Source organism: Suillus subalutaceus (genome assembly GCF_016647625.1).
Source record: "Suillus subalutaceus strain FC151 chromosome Unknown DFJ58scaffold_27, whole genome shotgun sequence".
In the NCBI taxonomy this organism is placed as follows: Eukaryota; Fungi; Basidiomycota; class Agaricomycetes; order Boletales; family Suillaceae; genus Suillus; species Suillus subalutaceus.
The window spans coordinates 133,662-150,433 of NW_024540276.1; the positions used below are offsets into that span (position 1 = coordinate 133,662).

The following is a 16,772-nucleotide window of genomic DNA, read 5'->3' on the forward strand; positions in this document are numbered from 1 at the left end:
TAGTCTGGGGTAGTGCTGTTGGCAATACTGCACCATTACGCCGCGCCAGTTTTGCCACTTGGCAATTGCCAGCGAACTTCCGTGGCAAAACACCAGAGGGCAACTTCGACAATCAGTTCATAGATTTGCCATCAATATTGAATCAACTTATTAGTTCAGGAATAATATAACCATGTTTTTTTTTTCCATTTGTTGAACTATATCATATTGTTTGCACCCCTATCCCAGACAGGGTTGACAGACTTCCCGGCGCTTTCCGGACAACAACTGGCAGACTTTGACACGGAGTCTGTGACTTGTCGACCGCACAGACCTCACGCAAACCGGCCACCTCCTCCCAGTAGTTCATCCATACCCTGCACTAGTACCAGTTCCATAACCCTTGCAGCGTCTTTATATCGCAACGCCAGCTTTTTCACGTGACAACCGACGACAGCTTGTGTTCAATCCGTCCAGCGGCTCCCTGTCGAATCGCGCATGTATTTGATGCCTCACCACCTGTGTTTCCTTCCCCTCCCTTCTTTGTCAAGGTGCGTTTTTCTTCACTGTGCTGCGTGCCTCATCGTTAACCATCGGTTTTCTCAGATGGTCGATATTAGCGCTCTGTATGACTGTCATGACACCCGAAGAAGTGTGCCCGTCCTGATTCTGTCAAATTCCTTCTGTCGTCCACGCGCCGGATTGGGTTCTGCACCTGACGAGGCCTTGTTTCCTCGTTATCTTCCTTTTATTAAACATCCGTTGCCCTCTGTATCCCGTCTGGGCATCATCTCGGGCTACATTGAGATGCTGTATGGCAGCGCACACCTCACTGTTGCTTGATGCAGATGTGATCCGAGAGCGGTTCTCGCCCAGGACGGTGTCCAACAGGGAAGGGTGACGTGAGTGGCAAATTTGGTAGGACACAGGCTCCAATGTGCGACAGGCATCACGAACTGGACGCTGCAAGATATACCGGACCTGCATAGGCTTTATCAGTCCGTGATTGAACTCTATGGAATTGAAGACATACCTGTCATGGTTCCCAATGTTCGCGACGCTGCGGGGGTGCTCATCCACCCGTCAGAATACAGCCAAAAGATCACAGGAGCTGTGCCAGTGGTTGTTGATGTTGACCTATGACTGTGAGTGTGCGCAGGTGCAAAAGGCGGAGGGTTCACCTGACTGTACACAGCTGGACTTTTGGTCCCGACGGGAAGCGTTCGAATGGTTCTCGAGTTCATCAGATCGTAGCGGTGCGTGCGCACCAAGTCCCCGACTCCCGCTTTCGATCATTTTTTCATTGCCTGGCTACTTGTCATCCTCTATGTATTTACCTCGAATTCTACTTCCCTCAGTCCAATTCTTGCATTAACACTGATCTCCTGTGCCGTTCCAGTGCATTCACACTGTACATATGCGTTTTCCCTTCCATGATTCATGGGGGCGGTGCCAGCACTCTTATGGCGGTGATTTGTGCTGTATGTGTTCATTCTGCCGCCTATGTTGTGGCTCGGTGTGAAGTACACCTGTACCAGCGCGCCTTTTAGGTGTCGACCGTATTCTCCCCCCATCCGGCCAATCTCTTGGGCAATGACGATGCGACAGCTGCACCTCATTCAGTTATCTCCATGGTTGAGAAAATGGGAGTCTCTGACCCGGAAAGTGTCAAAGTCAGTGGTCGTCAGTTCACAGCCTCTGCATTACGGCCCGGCCCGGGAACCTCTCTCCTGACACTGACAACTCCCTGCGTCCTGACCTCGTTGTGCACCACGTGGGCAATGCAATCCCTGATTACAAGAACCCATGATTGTTTCCTGGCATGTATCCTACCCTATATCCTCATGGAGTTGGTGGCTTCGAAGACAGCAGAATCAACACTGTGGAAGTCATGTCGTCTCAGCAACGACCCTTGAGTCCTCGAGCCTCACAATATTGTGCCGCCATCCACCAAAAACGCGAGGTCGTTCTTCAGTGCAAGGATAGCAATGTCAATTATTTCAACCCATACATTCTCGTGTTTTGTAGGCACAACCACGACATCAAGTGCATTTTATCTGGCAAAGGAACGAAAGCGGCAATGTTCTACATCTCCGACTATATTACAAAGATGTCATGCACAATGAGCGAGGAAATAGATTTACATTACGAGTTAAATTTGTACATGAATGAAGTAATGAAAAGTAGACTACTGCTGGGTGTTTCCACGCAGAGCTGCAAGCTTTCTTTGCGCCCAAGATGTCCTCCACAATGGCACACCTAAGTTAGCAAACACTATTGCTTCATTTGGGTTCGACACCAAATAGTCGGTGAGGAGCATGACATCATCCAACCCCAGACCTTCAGTATTGGAAAGAGCAGCAATTGCGCAGCCAAGGGACGTAGGAGGGGGGCGTTCAGGTTGGGTGGATGACAGCGAAGTGAAGGAGTCGATAAGCTGCGGTAAAGTCTGTGCGATCAGGGTAAGGGCTGCACTGCCCTCCAGCTGAGCCTTGGTAGCTGAGGAGGGGGGATAAGAGCACTTCTGCGACGATTTCCCATCACCCAGCACGCTGTGTTTGTGTTTGCCCTTCCTGAGCTCCGGCTTGGGGTTACTCATAGATGACATGTAACTGGAGGTAGGCGCAGCTGATGAGGGTTGTGGGGGAGCTTTTGAGAACCTAGACACTAATATCAGTATCCCTCAGTCTGGACTGATATTATGCAGTACCTAGACACCAATATCAGTATCCTAAGTACGTGCGTGAGTAATTAAATACAGCGAGACATATATAACTCACCCTCAGTCTGATATAACGAACTGAGGGAAGAGTGAGACGGCGGGAAATCAATCATATATAGAAGCTTCGTGCACCAATCATCGCACTCCGACAACATGCCGTGGTCGCGGCGCAAACTACGTGCACCAACAGAGCTCCACCAATGTCAGTAGTAGCTATTGAAGATATAGACTGTACACTTTGACTCAAAGACAAGTATGATGAATGCCTGAATAATTGCTGTGAGTAGGGGTTTTGGACGCGTAGTCGCCGGCACCCATATCTTATCTTATCTAGTGAACATTATCTAGTTCCTCACTTCCCTGGCAACTCAACTTCCCAAACACGCGCACATCCATCCGCGCCAGCGCTCAAAATACGTCCCGTCTTTTTACCATCGGTGGCATGCACATCACCGAGCCAAATGACACAGTTAACGCCCCCTGGACCCGCCCCTTTAACGAGAACGCGTTTCGAGATGCTTTCCAAGCTCCACACATAGAGGTTGGTGTCAAGAGATCCCGAGACAACATGGGTAGGAGGTGACGACAGGGCCGGCAAGAACGCCAAAGAAGATATGCGCGCAGTGTGCCAGTCCCAGCGAGTCGGGATAGGCTGGCGATCCATATCATTATTTCAGTGTACCCGACGCAGTGATTACCAAAACTTACCTCGCCAGTCTGTGAGTGATATAACGCGATCTTTCCGGCAGACTGTAGATGCCATGTCGGTAACGGGAACATGAATCAGAACTGGTGCTTGAATACTCACATTTCCTTGCACTATCAATGCTCCGTCACTTGAAACAGCTAACGCAGTTATCGTGCCCTCGCTTTCTGGAAGTACTCGTGTCTCCGTTAACGTATTGCCGTTCCAAGTATGGACGTGCACGCGCTTATCCTTGAGCACGATAAATCAAAAAATCACAGTTTATTAAAACGGAGATGCTCGCCTCTCCACCGACGGCAACCACAGTTCCCCCAGCGCCCACTACATTTGGTGCATATGGTGGTTTCAGCTCGAAAACCCGTTGATTGTGACGGATTGCTTCAACCGATGTGATGCCAGCGACAAACACGGTTTCGTCTGATGTCACTGCAACAGACTTGGGCTGTGACAATGAAGGGATGGAAGCAGGCCTATCACACCCATTTCAATAAAACAACGACATGGAATGGGAAACAACAAACGTGTAGGTGGATCCCTCGATCTCTCGGATTTGGTCATCATAACCTGTGGTGAATACCTTCCCAGAGCTTGCGGTCGCCATGCCAGATACAAGACTGGTGTGCAGCGTGCCTCCCACCAGCTGAACAGCATCTGAAGGCGATGTCGAGTCCGTGTTGTATGATAACACTCGCCCGTCAGCTGACCCAGCAAAGAACGTGCTCGAAGACGCTGACGAGGCTGCAGTGATCGCTTTTTGTGGAGCCTGTACGGAGTGTCATGCGAAGCACTATGAACTCAGCAAGGGACTGCATACTTGAAGGATGCGAGCTGGCTTATCTCCCGTGCGCGGATCAAAGATGTTCAAATCGCCAGACATAGAGAGTGAAACAAGGTCATTGGTGCCACTCCAGACACCGCCAACTTGCTGGTTGGGCACCCCACTTCCGACCGTCCAAGTCTGCAACGACTTACGGGCCTCGATATCCCCTGGATATGACGAATTCAGTCAAGTCAGTTAAGTGCAGTACCTTTGAGTGCGCACATAGTCTAACAGTGCAATCCAGAGAAGTCGTAAAGAATGACTTGCTGTCTGGGCTCCAAGAGCAGGACATCTAGTAAAGACAATGTGAATCTCCCAACTCGAATCACGCTTCCATCATAACTCACAACGGTCCCTTTGTGTGGGTTATCGGTAAGCTCTGCGACCGTATCACCAGTCTTCCCATCATAGAGAAAGATTTTCGAGTCTGAGCCCACGCTGGCAAAGTGGTTGCCTGAAGGTCCAAATTGAACGTCTTGCACGAATTTGGTGTGCGTTCTGATGGTCTTCACACAGTTTATAGTCAACACTCAGATACCGCAAAGAAGTTTCAGACCTTGTCATATTTGAAAGGGACCCCTGCAGGATGTCAAGAATTCAGTGTTCATTCGATGACCTCAAAGGCTGATTACCTTGATGAAAGACGATGGAATTATCATCGGAGGCGGTGGCCGCCCTGAAGGGGCGCTGAAACCTAATAGAAACAGCATTGATAACCTACTCGAGATGAGCTTGCTGGCTCATGAAGATGGTGACGACAAACCTTTGAGTGTCCACTGATTTGACCCGTCGAAGCGCCGGAATCAGCAAGAAAAGCAGTGACCAAATCTTCAAAACCACTATCAGTCTCTGTCCGCTCTGCATAAACATTCTGCTCACTTCTCTCTGCCATCGCCAACTGCAACTATCCGTTTGCTTTCGCCATCCCAGGCCAGGTCGTTGCTACCGATTGTGAGCAGTGTCACTCAGGTAAACTCCCAGTGAGAGTACACTACTTACACTTTCCCGGAAAGAACTTTGTATTCTCCCTTCACAGATTGATCCTCGCCTATGGTATCCCATATCTTGACTGCGGGATCAGATTTGATTAGCGATTGTTGTCACATATGATACTGGTAGATGCGCACCTGTTCCGGTAATGTCTGCAGATGCACAGTAGAAGCCAGATGGTGAGAAACGTGCAACAGTCGTGTTGTATGCGTGACCAGAGAAAGTCGTTGATAAGGCGGTATTCTAGGTGGTCCAGCATTGAATAAATATTGAATACGAGCCTCAAGATCAACCCTCACCTTAAGGTCACGGATCTTGAAGTGGATAGCCCATGAGCAAACATCATGAGGGTGTATGAAGGGCGACGACGCACGATCACAGTTTTGCCATTGGCATAAACAACCTTATCTTTGCTAGCTGAGATCTTTGTCGATGTTCCACGTACGGTATTAGGAGAGCAAGGATATAAAGCGATTCGCTTAGATGACATTGCGGGGGTAACTTAGTAAGTGTCTCTAGCGAGGGTAGACTGATCAATGAAACAAAAGTCTGGGCTGCGGATGGTTGTCAGGGGAAAGACAGATTGGGAAACCAGCAACTCATCAGTAACTAGTCTTTCAAGTTAGCCAGCCTAGCGGCTAGGTCTGGGGTAGAGATTAATTATCTTTGTTTTACGAATGTGCTAGCAGGGTCATGATCTGCTAAGAGTACTTTTACAAAACTCGAGACAAAACCCAAGTAGGAGTGGAAAATGAATGTAGATCAACAATGTAGCATAACCGACGATAGCCTAGAGGAAAAGAGAGATTAAATAGCAGGGGAAAGATCATTCATTCATCTAGTGGACATTCTTCAGTAGAATAGTTCTTCAGAGGATCTTTTCTCAACGCTTCTGCTTCAGATCCAATCACAGGTCCTCTCCCAACAGTTTTTGGTTTCATGACCGTCTCAGGTGCAAGCGTTGCAGCTGACGTGTTTATCTCAGGCTAAATCGATCAAGCAGCTGTCAGCAACTTTTGTGCGGCCATATAGCAAAGTTTACTCACCTCATCTCGAAAGGGTGTGAATTGAGGAGTGGACGGAATGCCGCCGTCGGGGACGTCATGGAATGGTATGATGGCGCTGATCCTCGTGGGAGTCTTCGGTGCTGCGTCCTTCTGCCTGGCCATGGGAACGGGAGGTGGAGCCATCACAACCTTCTCTTCCACGTCCATGTCTGGTCCGGGGTCTCTGAAAGGCACAATCTTTGATACAATTGTTCCCGAATTCGACCCAGACGCAATTCGTCGAGTGCGACCTGCCTGCTTTAAGGTGCTACCAGCTGCTTTGCTAACCTCAGGTACATTTTCTTTCACCCGAGATTTACGTGTTCCGATATCAGGATAAGGTGTGACTGAATCCGTTGTGTCGGCTGATTCTACTCCAGAAGGGTCCACGAAAATCTGGAGACGAGCGTTTGTGCCTAGCCGTGGCCTACGTCTAGACCCACTGGCATCGGCTTGTGATGACGAGGAAGGGGTTTGGGAAATAGATGCGAACGAAGGTACCGCGGTAGAAGACGAGGAAGTCACGCCCAACGCTGTTCTACGTGGGAGAGCATTTGGGGCGGGCTGAGAAGGTATTGTGGCTGCAGTCATCATTCGTTTCTGAAATTCACCTGTGCTTGGTTACAAGTTTATCAAGGGGGGAAGCCTGACGTGCAATTCCAAGCAGATATGCAGCATCTGCCTCGCTACGCCTGCGACGAAAACCCCGCTTCAAAATGAGCCTTGCGCGAAATCAGGCTGGAGCTTACCGTCCGGCTCTCTCAAGTGCAGCCGCGTGTTCCTCGTACAGTAGAGCATGATCGGTTCCAATATCATTTGCGAGCAAAAATTTGTAGATGATAGTCGGTTTCTCCACATAGCTCGCGTAAAGTACCCAAAGTTTCAGGTACATCGACGTCCCTTTCCATCGTCCTTCTCGGTTGTCTTTTAATACCCTTGTCGCCTCTTCCAGAAGCTCTAAGAGTCCAGACTCTGCGCTTTGTCCTTGGGGGTAATTTTCGAGAGTCCATTGAACAAAACGCGAGTATGCTTCCAGTGGATCATCATCCTCATCTTCGAGTGCAATTTGGATGTTCGTACGGAAGCGCTTACGCGCTGCGAGTAGTTGGGCATCCCGCTGTGCGTGAGGAGTTTGCAGGATAGCTGAAAGAGTGGTAACCCGACGACCAGATGCAAGTGGCTGGATATTCTCTTTAGCAGCCTCTAGGACGTCACAGTCCACGATTACAGGGGCTTGCTTGAACACGTCGTCTTCTGTATTCTCCATGTGTCGGAGAGAGAAAGCCTCGGATTAAGAGCCAGTGAAATGATGGTTGTATAAGTGCCAAGTGGCAACAAAACTAAAAGTCTCAACAACACGCTACGTGGTCACGTGAAACACGCGTGACCTGAGTTGGAGGGACTCTTTGGAAACATCGAATGAGGCGCATCACCGGCACCTACTATAGCACACAAGACTTGTTTGGCGGCGACCAACTTACAAATTTGCGAGGCGTAAGAGCTAATATTACAGCGACTAGGGCGACAATGAAGAGCATTCTGAGAATCAAGTTGAATTTATCAGTGTGACAACCGAAATCTGTAAAGTACTCTATAGAGCCTATGTAGAAAAAGCCTCGGTCTTTTCGATCGCCACAAGACTATTGCATACTAAAATTTGCGTGACCTTCGGATTGAAGGACATCAGTAGTATCAGATATCACGGGATCTGGCAGGGTAAGCACGAGAATAAAGACGGACGTACACGACAGTACTTCAAACTTCAAGCTTCATTGAAGGCCTGTTTCAAGTGCGGTGACACGCATCGCCAATTCCAAACAAAACTCGTAAGGCTCAGCCGGCTGCCAGTGCAAAACTGCAAGTGATTGTGATATTCTGTAAGACCTGTCTGTTGACAGGAAATGGCGACCTGCAAGACCATGCTAGATGTAGTGCATTTACCTACTGAACGGTTACTGGCAGTGTCAGAGGCGGGTAAGGGCGGGTACAATATTGATTTGAGTAAGTCAGAGAGGCAGCAACACTGCGCCAAGTTAGCTTTTCAGACTCCGCTAGGTCCTTATCATAATTAACCTATAGTTGGACCGTACTCAAGCTGTTGACTCGGAATACCAGTACTCGTGAATGCGGAACTTACTTCGTTTACAATGATCCGGGAGACTACGTGATCCATATATGCGGAACTTCTGAAGTCCGAGGTGATATTTACTCAGACCGACGTGATCCCAGTCGTAAGTTATAACCTTATACGCACTGCAGGCATATCTCAAGCCTTGCGACAGGTCCGTGGTATTACTGAAACAACTTCAACAGACAGACGGCACACCATAATAACTACGCTGCCAGAAATATGTCCGCCAACTCGTTTATCTGTTATTAATCTTTCACCAAACGCGGACACCGTGCACAACTGGCACTGGCAGAACCGCATCAACGAAATGGCAGAAAGTCTGATGGATATCCCTCTAGTAATTCCAGGGGGTCCACAAAGTTGTGGCCTCCTAATGAGCTCAGTGCTATGGTTTTTGTCTAGCTGCTGATTGGTTGCTTCTCAGGCTGTCAGCGCATCATTACCTAGTCCATCGTCCCACATATCTCACTGATGGCCTATCCGAGGATGCGATAATAACATAGCATAATAATGTCTTGACACTGAACGTCCGCCGTTCAGTGTCCATTCTCATGGCTCATGCATCACCACGAGGTCTGGTGGGATCCTTTCGCACCATGGCAGTCACAGGGGCATGGTGCCTATGCCGATAGTAATATGGCCATTTGTTCTGCTACATGTTAGACTGTCCGCTAGTGCTAAGCGCAGTCCAAGCACACGCTCGGATTATCGACGCAATGTTCGGCTATGAATTATTTATTCATTGTCTTGCTATTGATTCAATAATTGTTACAAAGTATGGACTATCATATGGATTATGTGGCCGAAAGTGTTAATATTTACAGCCGCATCGACTTCGCCCTTGGTCATCACACCAGATATTGACGACCAAGTCTGGAATATGCAGTGCATATACTCGCGTAGATGTGATCCGCTGAGCGCTCTGATTTCCGTCATTTTCTTTATGGCCTAGTCTCCGATAGACATGATAGTCTCGAGATATCATTCACAGCGATCTGAGCGCTTCCTGGTCAGTTCCACTTTTCTCTTGAACAGAGGTAATACATTATCCGTTACTAATTATTGTTACCTGAACTTGCGCGGCCGTAGTGGCCAATCACTACATCAGTCACACACGTTCTTCGAAAGAAACTTCGGGTTTCTTATCGTAATGGTGCACAAGCACCGAGACCCCGACTCTGACAGCTTCCGTTAGGATCCGTTACGCCCAAGTAACTCATGCTTGACATCGTTTGATGCCAGACATAGATTTCCCTTTGCGTTTTTATGGTTAGCTTTTCGAAACAATGCAGAAGCTACTCGGGTAACGGGTTACCGCGGACTACTGTCTCCGAATAGGATAATGTTCCTTGGTCATTTCCAAGTTCATCCCGGAACCTGTCATTCCCTTACCCATCGACGATCTCCCACAACGCACTAGCAAGCTCTTCCGCTATCGCTCTCCAAGTCCGTGCTCATAAGCGCACCATCACTCTTCCGCGTCCTTGCAGCTTATTCTACAAATCTAGCATAGCCCGTAAGGGGGATTGATGTAGAAGGTGCTGTGACAAGCAGGTGAAGTCATCCTCATCGACGTTAGTTTAGTCAGCATGCCATAATATGGATGGAAAAGACGTCGGCACGGGATAAGCAGGTGTGTGGATTCTGACCCCATGACGTGGATGAGTTCCGGATGCATACCATGCAATTGAGCGAGCCGTTACATGCCCAGAGTTCAGAGGTTCCTGTAGTGATGGCAAGTCACATCATGCATCGAATACTGCCTCGTCTTGATCCAGTAGCCCTCGAGTTACGTTTCGCCTCGTAAAAACTGTATGCTTTCCCTAGAATCAGATATTGCTTCGTCATGGTTCGTGCGATCAAGGCGTCAACATGGTCCTCACTTTATCTGATGAACCAATCGAGAAGTTGCAGTACAGATCGGTGGACATTGCCTCTGTCACAGGAAGGCTATGCCTCCCGGTTGTCCCAATCGAGAACATTTCCGCCAGTTCAAATATCCAACGATCATTACGATGTCCTCCCGACTATCTTTAAGTCTGTGGGGAATCAGTTGATGATATCCTTGTCGCCTGTCAAAGAGAATAGCATACTTCATCGAGATGACCGCGGACGTATGATACAAGCTGTGTTCTGCAATGTTCCATCAGGAAACCACACGTAGGGACCGCACAATGGAATTTCAGTGAGGAAAATAGCGGCGGCTGAGCTGAGGATCAGGCTTCTGTTCCCGGTTACAGTCCACTCTTTCGTTTCACAGCAGGTCATATTTTCGATGCGGCCCTTGCGCATGCGTTGGCTCCCTTCTATTTGATGGCATAAGCATTTCCGTCCGTACGATCGGACATACTCACCCGTTAACGTCACCCGTGTCTTTGGAGGAGTACTGTTGGCCCAAGTCGGTAAATCCATCAGGTTTCGTACGATCCAGAATAGCTTGGACGCAACCGCCCTTGAGGCAAACCTCTGAACGAGCACATTGCAAAGTTTCAGCAGTAGCATGGAGTACCGGAGCAGCTAGGGCAGTCAGATTCTCCTCATACGTTACTTCTGGATAAGAAAATAGACGAGGGTTTACATTTAACCGCGAAAGAAGGATGAACTCCATAGAGAACGGAGCGGCTGCGTGATAATACAATGGAAACTTCGGTGAGGAAATTTGATCTTGAGAGCGGCGGTTGAGCTGTTGCAGGAAACGAATATCATATGCAAGTCCCCAATATATATAGCTTTTCAACGTAGACCACCGGGATAATTTAATATTGGGAAAGTGATATCTGGAAGCTGATGGAAGCTTTGGAAGCACGATGCGTTATTGATAGTTTTCTTCGTGTCGAGAAACTATTTTTAAATGTGTATATGCCACTACGTGAAAGCGCATTCACTTACATTGTCAATGCCAGCATGATTCGGGCCCACGCCCAAAATGAAACTAAATTTTAGTGTAGAAGCCTTGAGAAACTCGTCGCAGAAGGAAGTCAGGAAAACATGCGGGAAGCCCCCAAAGGTAGGTACATCGTGCATCATTTGCATTCCCTGTAGTGGGGGGCGATTCAGCAGATGACTGGAAATGGCATGAAAAAGGGCCTACCTGGAAGTGATCGCATTTCTCGACGAGCAGAGGAAACGCCCCTTTCATGAGCTCTGCATCCTGTGGAAGTATTACAAATACCACAAGACAGGAAGAAAGAACAAGTACCTTATTATGTCGACGGAAGGGACTGCACCCAGCCTCAGTACAATGCATCAGGGGATGGCCTGTATGTATTCTCAATCGAGGAAAATGCGACTATCATCTGACTAGTATCTGATATTCTGCAAAACATTAGTTCATACGACGAGCAGGTTTCACAATCGCACTCGGTGAGTCCCCTAGGCGAGGTGCGGAGTAGTAGCCGAGTAGCACCGTAGCTTAGTCAGCCACTCAGTGTCCTTCAGGCTTTGTTGTAACGTAGTGCGTTGGCTGATTCTGATACACATACCTGAGGACTCCATCCTCCTTCGAACGAAAGGTGGAATGGACAGGGAGCTGGGTACTGTCACATTTGTCTGGCTGTCTTGACATCGAGACGACGAACGCGTCGATGAGTGCCTTCGGGCAGATAAGTCAGAACGAACGGCATGAGACTACAAATGAGTCCAAGACATCAAGCACAAACAATGGCGCTCGCAGAATCGGTCCCGAAAGAGATGCGAAAGATGAAATAGAATTTTCACAGATTGGGAAAAGCCCTGGGGATTAATCATTACGAGGCGGAACAGGCTGTAAGGACCTTAATCGTTCAAGATAAACCTGATCCGTAATTCGCACCTTCGATAGCACAATTCTGTGAATGAAGAAATGACCACTTCGCCGACACGCAAATGAAACCAAATGTCATACTGCATTTCGCTGGCCGTCCCCCGGTCATGCCGATCTGAGCCTAATTGCATGACCGAGATGAACAAAGTTCGAGTTAAGGGACATTGCACGGCGATGTACCCATCTAGAGCCTAGTTATTTGATGGTCTGCGAACAAAGGAATGTGAAGGTCTCATACCCTGAAACAGTAAGCCAGCAACTGACACAACTGAAGAGGAGTAAAGAAACAAGAAGTAAATCACGAGCGAGTGTACACATAGACGCACAAGCGTTTGCAACTAGTGGGGCATCCCGACAACATATAGTACTAACCACGAAAGTGTCGAAATTTGGTAAAAGGGTGCGCTTAAGGTTGGGAAGAAAACCGGGAGAATGGGCAGTGACAGCTTTTCCACACATCGGGTTGACGCCATTTGGGAATACGTTTGTGTTCGACAAATCTGCCCTCTCCCACTAATGGGAGTCAGGAAACACGAGGAGGATTAGTACTAGTAGCCCTCTATATGAAGTGATGCGTGCCTATCATTATTTAATAGCAAAAAAACTTCACTGTGTTCCTTCCGGACTTCAAAGAATTGTTGCCATCAAATTCGAACGGGAGCAACTCTTAGCCCACGTTCAATGGCAAAGCCCAAGGCTGCCCATCGTCGACAACAATCAACCTAAATTTAACACCATCTCCAGTGCAATCGTCCTTTTCTACGGGCACAGCGCAAAATCCTATTCTGGCAGGGAACAACAAGCTTAATTACGTTTTGGGGTTATATAAACTACTGCCCAAAAACGGATTTCTCCTGAGATGCTCGCGACCCATGCTCAACTCGCCGTTGTTTCTAATCACGATTACCATGAAAATTAAGTTTAGGTTCATTGAATATTCACATGCACCACAAGGCCGTCGTATCATCACATAGTAAGCGCAGCAAAAATCCAATTGCATACATACTAGTTACTACAGTTAGCCTCAAACTCTGAAAGTGCCCATATTCACTAATCATAAAGTACATACGTATAGCTGAATAAAAGACGTGAGACACTTACTTACACTTCGGAAGTTCCGACCTAAACTCATCACGCCAAGGCTTCAGGGGAAACTCTGAAATCAGTCAACTCGATATATATTGGCTACAAGTACGACTTGGAAATCAAAATACCATGATCATAAGGATCATACATGTCTAATTGATATCGATATGGAATAAAAACATATTCAGTACGATCACAAAATTCACAGGTCATGCTAACGCTAAAAAAACTCGTACAGGTACGTGACAAATTATTTGTGTTATCGTTGAGATAAATAAGTCCAGAGTATGAGCACCGAAGCCGATTAATCATTGAGCGGGGCCGACGACCTCTTGCTTGACTCTTGAAAAACTGTCAATGACCTCATAACTGAGGCCGAGATGTGCTTTGACAAGCTCGTGGGGGGTCAGCGCAAGCCACTGAGTGAGAGAAATATCCTGGAACAAAGCTGTAGGATAATGAGTTTGACACGCGGCATATAGTTTGAGACACAGAACCTGATCTGAAGATTTCTAGAAACAGTAAAGTGGTAGTGCCAGTATTCTCAACGTAATGACCTAAAAGATATTTAGAAGAAATGTCAAACACAATTACGTTAAACCATACCAAACGATGGTGGGATGTATGCGATATCGCCAGCCTAAAGCAGAAAAACACTTGCTGTTTGTAACCGCCGATTGACAGGGATTGGGAGACTTACTTGGAAGTCCACTGTAGTTGCCGTAGCGGAGGATGCATAAACGGTAATGCGAGCCTGGCCCGAACTGGAAAGGTTTAGTTGGACTAAACCTCAGGTAAACCTGATACGTACATGAAGTAAGTCCACTCAGGTTCCGTAGGGTGCCACTTCACAAACAAAGCTTAGGAATGCTGTATTTTCAAGACAGAAGGATTTCCTCACGTGAAGCTCCCTAACAACACAGGCTGGTTAACTCGGGCTCTAAACAAAGATAGGTAAGAATCACAAACCTCATACCGCCCACCTCGACGGTTACTTCGGCGGTGCAGACCGTGGTAGCCACTTCGAAGGTACGCGAGTCTACGACCTTGTATGAACCTCCAGGTGCCTGCGTTGCATTCACTTGTGACATGGCGAAGGTAAAAGGCATCGGGGTGTCATTCGGAACTACCATGTCTGACTCAATATTCTCCGGAGGGGGTGTAGCTAATGATGACGTAAATTCATGCAAGTGACCAGAACGGGAAAAACTTACATGGGAAGATATATAATTCCTTGGATGGGATGTGATCGAATGCTGAAATATTTACCTGGAAGTTCTTGGCGATAACTTCTTTGGGCACATGGGCCAGCCAGTCCTGTAGATCATGCTCAGGCAAGGACTTGCACACCAGACAAACAACCGACCGTAAGAAGAAAAGTGGAATCTTCACTGAACGAGCCGGAGTCGAAGATCAACAAAAACTCCGCGCCAGCAGCTGTGGTGTTTTTGGCCTGAATACTGGATCGCAGTTCAGCTCGTTGCCTCAGTGGAAAAGAATACACATACCTGTGGGGATAACCTGCAGGGAAGTACCACAGATCTCCTTGTGACTGAATCGCAGTTTAGGCAAAGCATGTGAGCGGGTGCGATGTACTTACAACATCGCCGACATAGACTTGGCCATCCGGAGTCACAGTGCTGATACGAAGGTCACCCGAGATAACATATGCCCACTGTAAAGGGACTATTAGTACCACGATCAGCAGTTTGAGAAGACGTATACCTCGCCATCATTGTGCCAGTGCATCTCACGGATGGCACCTGCTTCCAGGCGCATATCGACACCTGCCAAATCGGTAGCGACACTCATGTCATTTACTGGCAAGTCGCAGGTTCATCAATTGTAAATAAGCCATGACATGAAACACATACTATTCTGCTGCCTTGCCCAACCACCAGTCTGAAGGCGGTTGGCGCTTAAGGAAAAAGGCCACTTGTAGTTTGGCCTAGTATGCAGTTTAAGAAACGAGAAAACACCGTGAGATATATGCCTTACACAGAGCCTTCATCGGTGGTAGGAGGAGCAAAGAGGTCGGTGTTTTGCAGCTCCAGTGGAATATTTTGTGGTCCAAGGATGGTAGCTCCAAGGGTGCCACGAATAGGCTCGGGGACTATATCTTCGAACTCATTCCACAGAGGGTAGTTGGGATCATCACTGGCATAAGGAACAGTTGGAGTAGCCGCCGGAGCTGATGCTACTGATGAAGAAGCTGGCACAGCAACCGCAGATGACAAGAGGGCCAAAGTCGAGAAAATTCGGCTCCACGAGTGCATTTTTTGGAGTATGCAAGAAGATGAACCAAGAAACTTTAAAAAAAATTACACTGAGGAACTGCACATTGCAAGTCGATCCTTTTATACGGTTTAGTGAACCGAGGTTCCGTCAGTGTTAACGTACTAGAAAAGGGTCGCCGGACCAGACCACATTGAATAGGGACGCGATATTTCCGGGAGTATTAACAATAACATCACCGTTACACATAACGGTATCTGTTCAATTGAGGGTACATTGCCGGCTAGGTACATGAATGAAAACTTCGCATGAGGACTATAATCTCATGGCAGCACATGATTGGCGTCATTTTCAGAATGTATTTTTTACAGTGTCCCAGAATGGAAATTTGGGCACATTGCCGACCCTGTTTGAAAGAAGTTCATGCCCAAGTTCAAGTTGGCGGTATCCCATTGATCCTTCTCCTATGTGACTTACTAGCCCATCCATGAGGATGGAGGAGCTGTGGTCTATTTTAAGCCCCAAATCACGCACAGAGGCCATTGATACCGTCAATATTCTAATAACATCTTCCAAAGTCGTGAAACTTGTCGAACACCAACTTGCAACTCGCGGCTCTCTATGGACGAGCCTCAACACTACTCCACGGACGAGTTGTCTAAGAAAGCTCAGAAAGCACTTTTTGGAAGCGCTTGTTGACCGCCTGGAATCTGGATATTTTAGTGCGGCGGGGTTGTCTAAGAAGACGCATATCCAATTCACGGAGATAGTCCGACTATTCATGTCAAGAAAGTCAGACTCGACGGAACAGTGAGGTAACTTACGCGCTCAACCATGCTTAGTAATTCATTGATCTTTCTTGGAAACTTCAGTCACCGCCAGAGATTATGAACTCACTCTCGGCGAATTCGGGTTTTGGAGCCAGCATGATCATAGCAAGATGAGAAGCAGGTGTTCTCATTGATCGCCTTTCGTTCCTGACGGATCGAAGTTGGATACTGAATGCGAAAATAATACCTGTGAGACGGGCCCCGGTCAATCTGGTTCAGGTGTGCCACGCTCAGCATATAGGTCATTGATTCTATTACTGCTCACCCATTTTGATTGTTGCGATTTCATATGGGCGAATATATCACACGAATGGAAAAATCGGGAATTCTCGGGAGCACGCGATTCTAATTCGACGCAGTGCATCAAGGTTTCAACTGCTTTCAACGAGTCGCACTGGTCCGGGCCCCTTACCTCTGTAATGATC

General features: G+C 47.7%; 5 protein-coding genes across 5 annotated transcripts; 1 reads left to right on the forward strand and 4 right to left on the reverse strand.

Annotated features, from left to right (window-relative positions):
- Nucleotides 1–284: 284 nt before the first annotated feature.
- DFJ58DRAFT_912634 (uncharacterized protein) lies at nucleotides 285–2,151 on the forward strand (the record flags this gene model as incomplete). Its single annotated transcript, XM_041395283.1, has 7 exons — nucleotides 285–530; nucleotides 828–881; nucleotides 909–1,101; nucleotides 1,139–1,239; nucleotides 1,379–1,460; nucleotides 1,530–1,652; nucleotides 2,008–2,151. Exons 1-7 carry the CDS (start codon nucleotides 478–480, stop codon nucleotides 2,149–2,151), a joined length of 750 nt encoding a protein of 249 aa, XP_041246304.1. The 5' UTR covers nucleotides 285–477.
- Nucleotides 2,152–2,890: 739 nt separating this feature from the next.
- Nucleotides 2,891–5,911, reverse strand: DFJ58DRAFT_776271 (WD40-repeat-containing domain protein). Its single transcript, XM_041389499.1, has 15 exons — nucleotides 5,591–5,911; nucleotides 5,355–5,460; nucleotides 5,227–5,296; nucleotides 5,107–5,169; nucleotides 4,991–5,066; nucleotides 4,860–4,944; nucleotides 4,784–4,806; nucleotides 4,575–4,733; nucleotides 4,450–4,519; nucleotides 4,222–4,394; nucleotides 3,929–4,170; nucleotides 3,691–3,877; nucleotides 3,510–3,638; nucleotides 3,410–3,451; nucleotides 2,891–3,353 (listed from the first exon to the last, which is right to left on the reverse strand). Exons 1-15 carry the CDS (start codon nucleotides 5,705–5,707, stop codon nucleotides 3,054–3,056), a joined length of 1,842 nt encoding a protein of 613 aa, XP_041246305.1. The 5' UTR covers nucleotides 5,708–5,911; the 3' UTR covers nucleotides 2,891–3,053.
- On the reverse strand, nucleotides 5,868–7,660 carry DFJ58DRAFT_776274 (uncharacterized protein). Its single transcript, XM_041389500.1, has 4 exons — nucleotides 7,013–7,660; nucleotides 6,889–6,955; nucleotides 6,264–6,863; nucleotides 5,868–6,203 (listed from the first exon to the last, which is right to left on the reverse strand). The coding sequence occupies exons 1-4, from the start codon at nucleotides 7,528–7,530 to the stop codon at nucleotides 6,048–6,050; spliced, it is 1,341 nt and encodes a 446-aa protein (XP_041246306.1). The 5' UTR covers nucleotides 7,531–7,660; the 3' UTR covers nucleotides 5,868–6,047.
- A 2,997-nt stretch (nucleotides 7,661–10,657) lies between these two features.
- DFJ58DRAFT_776281 (uncharacterized protein) lies at nucleotides 10,658–11,709 on the reverse strand. Its single transcript, XM_041389501.1, has 5 exons — nucleotides 11,594–11,709; nucleotides 11,486–11,545; nucleotides 11,284–11,430; nucleotides 10,749–11,235; nucleotides 10,658–10,700 (listed from the first exon to the last, which is right to left on the reverse strand). The coding sequence occupies exons 1-4, from the start codon at nucleotides 11,639–11,641 to the stop codon at nucleotides 11,128–11,130; spliced, it is 363 nt and encodes a 120-aa protein (XP_041246307.1). The 5' UTR covers nucleotides 11,642–11,709; the 3' UTR covers nucleotides 10,658–10,700; nucleotides 10,749–11,127.
- A 1,653-nt stretch (nucleotides 11,710–13,362) lies between these two features.
- On the reverse strand, nucleotides 13,363–15,705 carry DFJ58DRAFT_776303 (putative oxalate decarboxylase/oxidase). The gene is made up of 14 exons (XM_041389502.1): nucleotides 15,281–15,705; nucleotides 15,157–15,230; nucleotides 15,008–15,102; nucleotides 14,883–14,957; nucleotides 14,791–14,834; nucleotides 14,649–14,742; nucleotides 14,497–14,599; nucleotides 14,252–14,447; nucleotides 14,184–14,193; nucleotides 14,094–14,128; nucleotides 13,983–14,046; nucleotides 13,889–13,922; nucleotides 13,780–13,839; nucleotides 13,363–13,730 (listed from the first exon to the last, which is right to left on the reverse strand). Exons 1-14 carry the CDS (start codon nucleotides 15,556–15,558, stop codon nucleotides 13,591–13,593), a joined length of 1,302 nt encoding a protein of 433 aa, XP_041246308.1. The 5' UTR covers nucleotides 15,559–15,705; the 3' UTR covers nucleotides 13,363–13,590.
- Between the last annotated feature and the right edge of the window lie 1,067 nt (nucleotides 15,706–16,772).